Genomic DNA, 12409 nt, shown 5'->3' with positions numbered 1-12409 from the left:
CGATTCTCAGACTGGAGCCAACTTCCTAGAGAAGATGAAAATGATAGGAGAGTGTATTGAAGGACTTTCCCTAAGAAGATAAAACACTAGAATGAACCCGTGCCAGCGGATGTTATTGGAACCATACGAAAACCCCATCTTAGCCCAGAACCCATATATAAACCTATTTACATCGTCATAATAATAATGTCCGGCCATCCCTATCCATCAAACGAGGACCACCGGATTTGCGCACACCTGTGAAGCCTTATCGGCATCTAGAACCTTGGAATTGAATAGCTTCCAGGGTTGTTGACGACGTTGAATTTGGCGTTTAATCGAAAGGACTTCGGCATTTATGTAGAAAGCGAGGTCGCCAATTTAAGCGGAACCAGTGGGTAAAGCAGCCGCAGCGGTGGTATGATGTTCAGACTTGGCGATAGCAGTAAGCAGAGCGTCGGAGCTACCATGGCTACCTTCAGGCTTGACGAGGGCGCTAGCAATAGCAGAGAAAGCTGGGCCGTGCTCCAGATTGGCGACGTTAGTAGGGATGGTAGAACCATGGCCGTGTTCGAACTGGGCGAAAGCACTGGCAAGGATAGATATAGAAGGATCATTGCCCAATTCGACAGTACCAGTAGGCAGTGTGGCTGAGCCGCTGTGACTACCCTCGAACTTGGCAATCACGCTTTCCAGAGCCGGCGCCCCGGGGGGCAAACTTTCAGAGGGGGTGTGGCAGTTTTAGAGCCGATATTATCCTTGAGGGTCTCGGACCAGTCAAGGCCACGCTTCTCTCCCTCTAACTTGTCAAGGATGCTGTCCAGGCCAGAAGAACCGGCGATACCAGTAGGCACACTAGTAGGGATAGTAATTTCGGGGATAGCGGATGCTGCACTACTGCCGCCGAACTTATCCTTCAGACTCTCGAACCAGTCGAGGCCACGCTTGTCGGCGTTTTTCGCAATAGGAGGGAAGTGGAAACCGCCCGGTAATATAATGGCCGCGGTAGGGGCAGGACCGGCAGAAGAGGTAGGGGTCTCGCTATAGAGGGGAGCGGCAAGGGCACAGCCCATCATGCCTACGAAAGTGACTCCTGAGTACTTCATCGTGGTGAATTGAAAAATGAATGTTGCGAAGAGAAATTCAAAGGAATGAGAGTAAATGATAGTATGGGTCAACCTGGACCGCGCAAATGAAAGAAAATATGGTAGACACACTAAGACACAAACAAGGTGAGCGAGCATTGGATTACTTTTATATGACATGGATATGGAGTCAACCGGTAGGAGCTTCAAGGGGCATGGCTAGACCCAGTATCTTCTGAATTGATGGATCCGTTATATTGGCTTAACTTGAACCAATAAACCTGCAATAAGGTGACGAATGTCACTATAGCGTATCGACTGTCAGAAAGCCAAGGCTATAGACAGCAGAATATGGCGTTTTGACTGGTCAATTAGATTGCTTAGCCATGGCTGATGCTGAGAAAATGAAACTCAACAACAGTGGCGAGATCATGTTCCATGTATATAGGCAGATAGGTTCTCGTTCCATAATTCCTATTCGGCTCTATATTGACATGGGGCTGATACGCGCCTTGTAGCAGGTTGACAGCCACAGAACCTTTTGGCTCTCGGACCCTACTTACATAGATATGATCAACAAATCAGCGACCCACTAAGCCAATGCAAAGTAAATATAATGGCTAGGTCATATCAATAGAAGTGGGATTTTGTGATTAAAGGCTTCAACTCGAGGATTCAACAACTAAATGTGAAACAAGTACGTTTCCATGTACCTGCCTGTTGGAGATACTTCATTAGTCCCTGAGCCCAAACCAAATCCTTAATTTGAGATTCATCAGATACTCAGGTATCATGTCAAGTAAATCGTTCCCTAGGATGGACTGGTCAAATTGAGAGTTGAGTTTCCAGGGTAATATGGATCAATCTCTAAGCCTTGTACTCTCTAAGTTCGGAATGGCGTTTTAAGTACGGGAAGTGGATCCTCAGGGTCCTCGACAGAGGTCTAGACCTTTCAATGTTAGTCCAGAGTTGGAAGCTGAAAAGTACTCCAATACTTAGGTCCCAGGAGATGTGCGATGAAATTGAACTTATATTATTATGTGTGCGACTAGCAGCTCAGCTGCTAAATATGACTACTGCTATGATTATTGCTATAATTCCCGCCGATCTCTATCGTAGTCGACATTTCACTCTATAGACAGACGTGTCCGACGATACCTATCTTGGTAATATGTTTAATGGCCTTTTTCCCGGATGTTCCGGTTAATCAGCGGTGTGATATTTGTGTAAGGGAGTCGGCAGTTGGATAAACAGATGGTGTCATACTGAGAAGATGACGGGAGGATGGTGAAAGAGCCATAGAAATCTCTTTAGGTGACGGCACGTATATCTGCTTTGGTGAAGATCCTGGCCGGAACGAAGCCGACTGTTGCGATTTGTTCGAGGAGGCAGAGGATCGTCGTGATCGGACAGGGGTGATTGCTCCATGGCTCGAGAATTCTCCATTGGTTGATGGATCCCAAGAAGCTCCATGTCTAGTGGGCCGAGGGCGGGTAAAAAACGGGAGTTCGGCATCTTCATTATCCTCATCGCTGGTGGGACTAGATGTAGATTTCCCGTCACCGAATGATAGCGAAGTCCCACGGCGGAACTTCGGTCGACCTGGTACGGAGTTGAAATCGTTCGGGATTTGGGATTTTGTGATTTCGAGCGAAATTGTGCTGCGTGCTTTTCGCAGGTCGTATTCGGCGGGACCTTGTGATCCTCCTGGTCGCTTCTCCAACTCATGTCTGTGTGAATACTTCCGGTGATGATTGCGTAAACGCCCTCGGGTAGAACTTCCAGCTGAATCGATAGAGAAACGAGAGGAGCATAGCAACGGCAAGTCAACATGGTTTGGACTGAAAGCCACGCGAGCTCGCATCTGTTGTATCGCTCTATCTAAAGCAAGCTCAATGGCACATGCATTACGTATACGGCTGAGCCTAGGCCATGTTGCTCGTTCTCCGCTGAGACAGGATTCAAGCATGAATTCCGTTGTAGGGTTCTCCAGGATCCGTGGGAAATTGGATGAAATAAGTTCTGGGTAGATGTTAATGTCTCCGCTGTATTTTTGGTTCATAATTGAAGCAAATTTGGTCATTGAGTTTGGGAAAACTCCAAGTTCTGAAAGAACAGTCATTCGGTGAAGAACTTCATCTTTAGCAAGGTGAGCCATCGTATTGACCCAGCGAGGTACGAAGGATGAATTCCCGGTTCCAATCATGGGCCCGTCTTCTTTAGGTAGGAAAGGTACAACATGGGGGTTGACCTGAGATACAATAAAGTGGTTGACATTGAACATCTCACTTAATCGTGTCATTGGAAGGTCGCCTTCTACTGAGCCATCGATATACTGCTTGTCAAGATCATTCCATGGCTTAGCCTCTCCTGTCAAGGGATCCTTAGCCATTAAGTTGTAGGGTCTGAACACTAACGGCACCGAGCAGGATACCGCTCTATGCATATATTGTTAAACCATGTCGTACTGAAAGATGGGGGAAATGAAAAACATACACGGCTGACCAAATCATCACGTTCGGTGCGGAAATGTAGTTAAGGAGTCGCGGTAGTTCATATATGCCGGCACTGGACACACAAATGTTCAAAATCCGGCGAGTGCGGTTGTACGCCTCCTGAAATGTAATGTCGCCCAACCATGACCGCATGGTATTAGCCAAGTGAGAAATGTCAAGGAACGAACCGAACTTTAGGAATCGCGCTGTCTTCTGGAAAATATTCTCCTCCTGGCCGGTTTTATTGAAAACTGCAAAGTCTCCATGGGCATATGTTTCCAAAAGACCAGGCAGTTCATCATCCTTCCTAGTGCAAAACACAGCGCATACAATACTGCCGGCGGATGCGCCAGAAATGATTCGAGGGATGAGCTGAGACTCGTATAGGGCCTTTAAAACACCAATGTGGCTCATTCCAAATGTAGCACCACCTGAAAAAAGCAAAGCACTACGACCAAATGCTTGACGAGCTGCCAGCAGCTGGTCTAGGATGTATTTCAACTCCAGTCCATCACAGCGATTATGAACCTGCAAATCTACCAATGTTGTGATGGCGTCGAGGGCAGTGGTGATGTATCGGTCGATCAGATCTTTGGTTCCAATGTGCGAATGCCGGTACAGAGATGCTCCGTTCATCTCGCCAAGGTCGCGACTCAACGACGTGCGAATAAGAAACAGCATTCGGCTCACATCACAGCTAATTCGCGCCTCTTCTAGCTGTCGCAAACGCTCCTGGACAAAAGTCGGGTGGTATTCATCGCATTCTAATGTGTATTTCCACGTTGTGTTATCTTCGAGGATATCCAGTTCACTGGCGCAAGTCTTCCACTCTTCGTACGACACAGCCTATGATCGAAGTCATGGTTAGCATGGTAGCTCGGCAGCTGCGCCTGCCCGTCAGGAACAGACTGGTGGAAGCAAGAGTATGCACACATTTCTTATTTGAAAGTATAATACCTGTTTGCGATCTTCAATGTCGGCCCTCTGTCTGCGCTGCTCGGATGTGAGGCCGTCGCGGTATGTGCCAAGAGTTTCGCCGGCCCAATTCCAGGAGCTTTTCACAATTGTGGAGACCGCTGGTATGGAAATTGACTTTCGAAGGGACCGTTTCGAAACATTCTGAGGAGTCGAGTCATGTTTAGAGTGACATTGCGAATGAGATATTGTTGAGTCGGCCAACACCATCATAGAAGGTCTGCGCATCTGGAGAGCAAGCCATCCAGGTCAGGATTCTATGCAACAAAGTTCCACTCTGTCAAACTGGGAGTATTTGCTTGTAAATAACAGAGGCAGCAAGAGGGGGAAGAGTAGGGATAAACTGGAGAAGGCAAAGACTGGGCGGTCTAGAGAAGGATAAACGTCACGGGGTCACCCCAACCTTTTCTTCCCCAACTTTTGTTCGAGTTTCTCGAGTCAATTTCTCAGAGTCAATGAAGAAGGTGTATAAGGTGAATTCTCACTACAATCTATTATTGTTATGATTACCTCTTTGATGGGAAGCTCTTTGTTTACTTGATTGTAGAGGATCTCACAAATCCGCATATATCATCTGCCAAATGATGTGGGGAAATGGCTCACATGCAGCAGCATTGGCCTCTTTCTCGCCATCAAACTCTTTATTATTGATTTGTTCCTTATTTTGATGGTACTGTATCATTATTTATCATTATTTATCATCATTTATCATCATTTATCATCATATATCGATATTAAGATTACTACTCTATACTTGCTGAAGCCATTCCCGAAGACCTTGCTTTGCCCGCTCCTCAACTCCATCCTCTCGCCAAAAATGACCTGCGCCCTTAATCTCACAGCTTTGAAATAAACTCTGTGGCATTCTGCCCAACTCACTTGACCAATCTCGTAATTTGCGCACTGAGTTAAATGTATCTTTATCTCCGTATAATGCGAACGTCTTATGCGTTCGTAGCTGGTCGGCTGGACAGCCAGCGGGTCGGGTCTGAGCTGATGTTCCTCCAATCTGCAGCGATAATGTGGAGAATGCCGTGAGTACTTGAGTTAGTGGGGGCAACAAAGGTGACATGAGAAGGTAGGAGATCGCGGTTGATACGCAAATCCCTTGGTCATCCGTCCGATTTTCCCGGGGTTGTGTGGCGCGTATAGATAATGCAGCGATCCTCCTTGCTTCTGCGCTAATCTTCTCGAATGGTGTGGGTGAAGATGTGACCCCAGTTCTGGGCTGGAATAGTTCGGCGATTACATCAAGTGTTGGGAGATGTGATGCGATAAAACTTCCGTATGAATATCCGCCGAGAATAAGCCGAATACCGTAATTTTCTTTTGCTCTGCTTCCCTGATCGCGATCCTGGCCCTGAATTTGGTTGAGTGCAGGTTCGAGGCTATCAATTCGCCCTTGTGTCATAACCTGCAACTGGTGCAGATACTGTAGCATGAACCCGTAAAATGATGTATAATCGCCTAGCTCGGGTTTTGCGGTCCAACTTGTTCCTCCTTCTGATTCACCGGCGCCACTATCCATAGATGATCGTCGGTCAGTAGGATGCCTGATGAAGCTCAGATGTGCTGTAACTACCGGAAGTTGAACGTTCCTACGACATGCCCCGCTTTTAAAAGCTCGCCGCCGAGAAAGCTCACGACAGGATCATAGAAGGATCCTCCTAGCGATGCATAGGGATGTGCGACAATAGCTCCTTTGATGGGACGAGGGGATGTCGTTGTACTTTCCAGTTGATCAGGTATATAAATACGGTATTCCAACTTAGACCCATCGTAAATCGAAGGAATAGTAGCGGCGAAAGTCGGTGCAGGGAGATGCATGATTAAATCATGTACGAAGTTATTTCCTGCTTTCCAAGGTTGTTTAGATGATGCTATTGCCACGACGGGATCGGGGGTTGACGTTGTCAAGGTATCCGCCCGGCGTCATCCTGGAGTAAAACCCTCTAAGCTCACCCTTTGGAACAACTGCCTAGGTAGACTCCCATCTACCCCGGGGCCAGCTATGAAGACCTCTTATTAAATGTACCTACCTAGATGGAATATGACGGACATCGGAGCAAAATTGAATCAAATTAAAACCTGTGGAGACCATATATTCATTTATCGGCAGCCCTGGAGGCATTGTCCACACCAACTAGGTAGTATACGGGTCAGAGAGCAATTCTAATTGTAGCACTTGAGATTATAATTCGTGATCCTTGAGATAAATGAAATTTATAAATGTGTTATCGCGCTCTGTCCCCATTAGACCTCAGGGAGGGAGTAGCCAAGCTGGATCTGGCTCATCGTCCTCCGACCTTGACGCGGTATCAGTGCGGTGGTCATCTCCATCTCTTAATAAATCAGCTGGAGGCTCGAGATCGTCGGTTTCCAAATATTGCCTCCGTATGTCCGTCGATTCTTCCTTATTCTGGATGTCCTCGTCCTCAGCCACGGACAACCCGAATGCCGGGAGAAGCATCCCCCTGGCCTCTCGAAGAGCTTCCAGCTCTGCTGCAATACAGCAAACAAGAAGCTTCCAGTCTTTATCCTCGGCAAGCTCTAAGCTTGTCTCTAGACGTTGCGTGGTCTGCTCCAAGTCCTGCCAGATGCTGGCAGCAACCTCATCTTTCGTTCTTCCAATATATTCACCCTTAGTCGCCTGGACTTCCAACTGGACAAAATGTCGCATATAACCACTGAGACGCGTCTCAAAGCCGTTCACATCAGCTATGGTCTGTTTCCAAACCCCACCACCTTCCTCTAGCGCCAGAATTTCAGCATCTACCACTCTTCGTCTATCCTGCAGAGTCTCTTGATCCTCCTTCCAATGATCTTGGGCCATTTCCAGGGTTCGGCGCTTGGGATTCAACGAGTAGAATGTAGATTCGTTGGCGTTGCCGCGTCGCGAGAGCGGTTGAACAGGAGGATGACGTAGGTAGGTCTGAATTTCCGATTGAAGGAGAGACAAAGAGTCAATGTAGGAAGAGAGCTTAGCATCAACTGTGTTCTCGATCTTTGATGCCTCTCTCACGAGATGTCTGTGCCTGGCCTTCAGTTCATACAACTTGGTCTCAAGGTTCTTAATATCGGTTTCGAGGCCTTGAGCTTCCTGCTGTAGCTGTTTAGCACGTTTGTTTCCTCCCTCATTTTTTATGCCATAGATTGCATTCTCTAACCCGCTTCTCCTCGAGGTAAACTCTTCTATATCATGGAGAGCAATGTTCCGCTCGTCGGCTTGAGAAGAGAGAATATCTCGCTCCTGTTCTCGTACTTTCAGGAGGTCATAGATGGACTGAAATATTCCTTTTCGCGCAGATCGAAGCCCAATTCTCTTGGGCGTGGGATGTTGAGCTACAGGGGATGATGATTGGGGTCGGGAGGATGTTGGTGTATAGCTTCCTTCCGATGTATCGTCGACCTCGGGCTTAGCTAGCCCAGAGAGAAGACCCTCACTCTGCGCATCAATAAGAGCTTGGAGATTCTGTTGAATATATTTGGATTGTCTTTCTAAGACGAGAAGAGGGTCATGGTGATAAATCGAAGCTGTTGTTGAGGATGCTAGCCGTCTGTCGCGAAACTGGAGTATAGACATAATGGACCAAGGGGGAGAGGCGGTTCTAATGGAGGACGAAAAACTACGAAAAGGGGGAGATGGAAGTACCTAAAAGGATTATCTCATAGAGTACGGAGTAGGTAATAAAGAGAGCACTTGCCGCAAGGTAGGTCAAGGGTTGTCGGCACCTGATGCTGCACTATTCCCATCACGTGATCAAACTAGTCAGCTCCGTTGACGTTGTCGGGCCTCGCGCCTGCAAAGCTTCCGCTGTCTGCTTCCAGCTTCCACCCGCATCTCCACCCCATCCCATCATCTATTCTTTCTTTTCTCTCCCCTTTGTTTTCTAGTGTCACTCTACTGGGATTCTTTGATTTCCCATTTCACATCTCTTCTGCCCAGGGCCCCATTAGCTACGCTAATCCTCTAAGCTACCCAGCAGTCGTTGCTGCGTCACCCCGTGACAACATCATCAGCTGAGCTCAAGCTCCATTTACAACGGGTTCCTGAAGTTCGACACCTTTCATTCACGATGGTCGGAATTGTATCGGCCGCCGGTTTAGTCGGCTTTCTCTCGGAGCCTGACCCAGAGCTCAAGGTCTTTGCCTTAAAGACATTAGATACTCAGATTGACCTCCTTTGGACAGAGGTTGTAAACGCTGTTCCTGAGATGTGAGTTCAAGTCCCTTGCTGATATGCTGCGCTCCGGCATCCGCAATTTCAGCCGGCGCGACCGTCCCATCGGTCCGTGATGACAATGCTGACGACACCTATCTAGTGAGGCTCTTTACGAAGATGAATCATTCCCAGAGCGAGAACTTGCAGCCTTGGTTGCCTCAAAAGTATACTACCATCTCCAGGAATATAACGAAAGTATGGTCCTTGCTCTCGGCGCGGGCAAGTTGTTCAACCTGGACGACGGTGGCGAGTACGAGGAGACTATCATTGGTAGGTGGGAAAATTCGTCCCCAATCTTATCAAGATGTAGTTTTTAACTTTTTCCGTGCCAATTTAGCGAAATGTGTTGATACCTTCATTTCTCTATCTGCTGCCCAGCGACCAACCGCCGGTGACCAGGCTGCGAACTTGAACACTTCATTCCCAGCATCCAACGACGGAGCTACCAGCACATCTGCAAGCCTAACCTCTCCAATTACACCCTTCTCCAAATCCGCTCTACCCTCCAAATCTCTGCTATCACGCCAAGAGGTTCCCGGTATTGACTCCGCTCACCCCGGTGGCGAGGATATCAGTGTTCGGCACGCCGAGAGCCCTCTGGTCCTGAAGCGTGGCGTTCAAGTTCAGCTGCAAGCTGTTATTGAGAGACTGTTCGAAGAGTGCTTCCGTCAAAAGCGCTATCGCCAGGTGATCGGTATTGCTATTGAGGCAAAGGACATGGATGTGCTTCGCACGGCTATTATCAAGGCTAGCGAGGATGAGAAGAAGCAGCAGGGTGAATCTCATCGGAGTGAGGAACTCATGGAATACGTCTTGGATATCTGCATGAGCATTGTTCAGGAGCGCGCTTTCCGTAACGAGGTTTGCCAACATGTTCTCATTTAGCGCGAACTGCCGCTAATTACTTCATTTATTTAGATTTTGAAGCTCATTCTCGACCTGCTCAATGAGATCCCCTCGCCTGACTATTTCTCGATCGCCAAATGTGTCGTATACCTTAATGAACACTCGATGGCTTCCAATATCCTTCGTCAACTTGTCGAAAAGGGCGATGCGCGCTCCCTCGCCGTAGCCTACCAGATCTCGTTTGATCTTTATGATAACAGTACTCAAGAGTTCCTTCAAAAAGTTCGACAGGAGATCGCTGAACTTGTGCCTGAAAAGGAAGCTGAGAAGGAGAACACCGAAGAAGAACCCCAAGAGTCTGACTCGTTACTTGCTAATCAATCAAGCTCTCGGCCATCGGATGGTGTTTCAGACGAGTCAATCTCTGCATTCAAGAATATTCTAGCCATCCTTGATGGTATTAAGAGCATCCAGTTGAATTTGGAATTCCTCTACCGGAGCAACAAGGCCGACATTAGCATTTTGAATAAAATTCGCGACAGTCTCGAAGCTCGCAATTCCATTTTCCACACCGCAGTCACCATTTCCAACGCCTTTATGCATGCTGGAACAACTCATGACAAGTTCTTCCGTGATAATTTGGAGTGGCTTGGCAAGGCTGTGAACTGGTCCAAGTTTACTGCCACTGCTGCTCTTGGTGTAATTCACCGTGGCAATCTCAGCCAAGGTCAAAAGCTCCTGCAGCCGTACCTGCCCCGAGAGAATATTGCTGGAGTTGGAGGCTCGGGCTCTGTTTATAGCCAGGGTGGTTCTCTTTATGCATTCGGTCTCATCTATGCCAACCACGGCGGCATGGCTGTTGACCTCATTCGTGACCACTTCAAGAAGGCCACTGAGGAGGTTGTCCAGCATGGTGGTGCTTTGGGTCTGGGTGTTGCAGGTATGGCTACCGGCGATCAGGGAATCTACGATGATCTCCGTAATGTTCTCTACACCGACTCTGCGGTCAACGGTGAGGCTGTCGGTCTAGGCATGGGTCTCGTCATGCTTGGAACTGGCAATATGTCCGTACTTGAGGACATGATTCAATATGCCCACGACACACAGCATGAGAAGACAATTCGGGGTCTGGCTATGGGTATGGCTTTGATCATGTATGGCCGCCAGGAGGCTGCTGACGAGCTGGTCAACGGTCTTCTTGGAGACCCCGATCCAACCATCCGCTATGGTGGTATTATGACGATCGCTATGGCCTATTGTGGTAGTGGCAGCAACAAGGCTGTCCGCAAGCTCTTGCACGTAGCCGTTAGCGATGTCAATGATGATGTTCGCCGTATTGCTGTGCTGGCTTTGGGTTTCATCCTGTTCCGCAAGCACCAGAGCGTTCCACGCATGGTTGAGCTGCTTTCCGAGTCATACAACCCTCATGTCCGTTACGGTGCCGCTATGGCTCTTGGTATCTCCTGCGCGGGTACTGGATTGGACGAGGCCATTGATCTCTTGGAACCCATGCTCAAAGACTCGACTGACTTCGTTCGCCAGGGTGCTTTGATCGCACTTGCTATGGTCCTTGTCCAGCAGAACGAGGCCATGAACCCCCGTGTCACTAGCCTCCGAAAGTCTATGATGAAGATGATCGGTGATCGCCACGAAGATGCGATGGCTAAGTTTGGCTGCGCCGTGGCCCTTGGTATCATTGATGCCGGTGGCCGTAACTGTACCATTAGCTTGCAAACCCAGACTGGTAACCTCAACATGCCAGGTATCGTCGGTGCTGCCGTCTTCACGCAGTACTGGTACTGGTTCCCTCTTACTCACTTCCTGTCTCTCAGCTTTACTCCTACATCAGTAGTCGGTGTGGACCAGAAGTTGGAGGTCCCCTACTTCAAGTTCCACAGCAACACCCGCCCTAGCCTCTTCGACTACCCTCCTGAGCAGCAAGTGAAGACTGAGGAGGCTCCCGAGAAGGTTAAGACCGCTGTGCTTTCCACTACAGCCCAGGCCAAGCGTCGTGCTCAGCGTCGGGAGAAGCAGGCACGCCGGGAGAGCATGGATATTGATCAAACACCTACCACCCCCAAGATAACTGATCAACTACCCGAGAAGATGGATACCGATGAGCCTGCCAAGGGTGAAGGTGAAGATAATAAGGAAGAAGAGAAGAGCGCTACTGAGGGCCAGAAGAAAAAGGCTGAGCGGGAGAAGGTTGGATATGAGCTGGACAATATGTCCCGAGTGCTTCCCGCTCAGCTCAAGTACCTAACATTCCCCGACCCGCGTTACGAGCCTGTCAAGAGGGTACGTTAGATCCTATTATCACGTTTTCAAAAAGCTATACTAACTGTTTCTCTATAGCCCACTGGTGGTGTTGTTGTAGTCCTTGACAACCAACCCGATGAGCCCCGTGAGATCGTCGAGTTGAAGGCTAGTAAAGAGACCCGCCAACCGGCTGCCCCGACCGAAAGCCTCCAAGATCGCCTTCAGGCCGCCGTTAGCGCTGCCACATTGCAGACTCCTCAACGGGCTGCAGCTCGGGCCGCCTTGTCTGACTTCACCTCGTTGTCTGGTGGGGCTGGGGCTGCTGCTGGGGCTGCTGCTGCTGCGGGCGTGCTTACTGCCGTGGACGAGGACGAGGAAGGAGACGAGGATGCACCCCTTCCAGCTGACTTCACTTATGAGACAGATGGGGATGAAGAGTAGATGACTCTTATACATGGGGTGTATCAGTAGAGATATTCGGTTTTGTGATAAGAAGTAAATTCGTCGCATCTATTTTCCACCTTTCTTTTTTTTTGCTATATAATTTA

The 12409-nt window shown here is 48.7% G+C and overlaps 5 protein-coding genes across 5 annotated transcripts; 1 reads left to right on the top strand and 4 right to left on the bottom strand.

Annotated features, from left to right (window-relative positions):
- Positions 1-360: 360 nt before the first annotated feature.
- Positions 361-1085, bottom strand: N7495_006858 (uncharacterized protein; the record flags this gene model as incomplete). Its single annotated transcript, XM_057209509.1, has 2 exons — positions 361-654; positions 699-1085. The coding sequence occupies 2 exons, from the start codon at positions 1083-1085 to the stop codon at positions 361-363; spliced, it is 681 nt and encodes a 226-aa protein (XP_057063283.1).
- A 1186-nt stretch (positions 1086-2271) lies between these two features.
- Positions 2272-4762, bottom strand: N7495_006857 (putative Patatin family phospholipase; the record flags this gene model as incomplete). The annotated part of the gene is made up of 3 exons (XM_057209508.1): positions 2272-3502; positions 3561-4405; positions 4469-4762. The coding sequence occupies 3 exons, from the start codon at positions 4760-4762 to the stop codon at positions 2272-2274; spliced, it is 2370 nt and encodes a 789-aa protein (XP_057063282.1).
- A 520-nt stretch (positions 4763-5282) lies between these two features.
- Positions 5283-6361, bottom strand: N7495_006856 (uncharacterized protein; the record flags this gene model as incomplete). The annotated part of the gene is made up of 2 exons (XM_057209507.1): positions 5283-6054; positions 6114-6361. The coding sequence occupies 2 exons, from the start codon at positions 6359-6361 to the stop codon at positions 5283-5285; spliced, it is 1020 nt and encodes a 339-aa protein (XP_057063281.1).
- A 433-nt stretch (positions 6362-6794) lies between these two features.
- N7495_006855 (uncharacterized protein) lies at positions 6795-8117 on the bottom strand (the record flags this gene model as incomplete). The annotated part of the gene is made up of 1 exon (XM_057209506.1): positions 6795-8117. The coding sequence occupies one exon, from the start codon at positions 8115-8117 to the stop codon at positions 6795-6797; it is 1323 nt and encodes a 440-aa protein (XP_057063280.1).
- A 493-nt stretch (positions 8118-8610) lies between these two features.
- N7495_006854 (proteasome regulatory particle base subunit RPN2) lies at positions 8611-12302 on the top strand (the record flags this gene model as incomplete). The annotated part of the gene is made up of 5 exons (XM_057209505.1): positions 8611-8750; positions 8857-9026; positions 9094-9617; positions 9675-11900; positions 11958-12302. The coding sequence occupies 5 exons, from the start codon at positions 8611-8613 to the stop codon at positions 12300-12302; spliced, it is 3405 nt and encodes a 1134-aa protein (XP_057063279.1).
- Positions 12303-12409: the final 107 nt, after the last annotated feature.

The sequence above is a fragment of the Penicillium taxi genome (genome assembly GCF_028828555.1).
Source record: "Penicillium taxi strain IBT 34144 chromosome Unknown utg000004l_segment0_segment0, whole genome shotgun sequence".
Lineage (NCBI taxonomy): Eukaryota > Fungi > Ascomycota > Eurotiomycetes > Eurotiales > Aspergillaceae > Penicillium > Penicillium taxi.
Note: the sequence above shows the minus strand (reverse complement) of the source record. Positions and strands in the feature narration are given on the sequence as shown.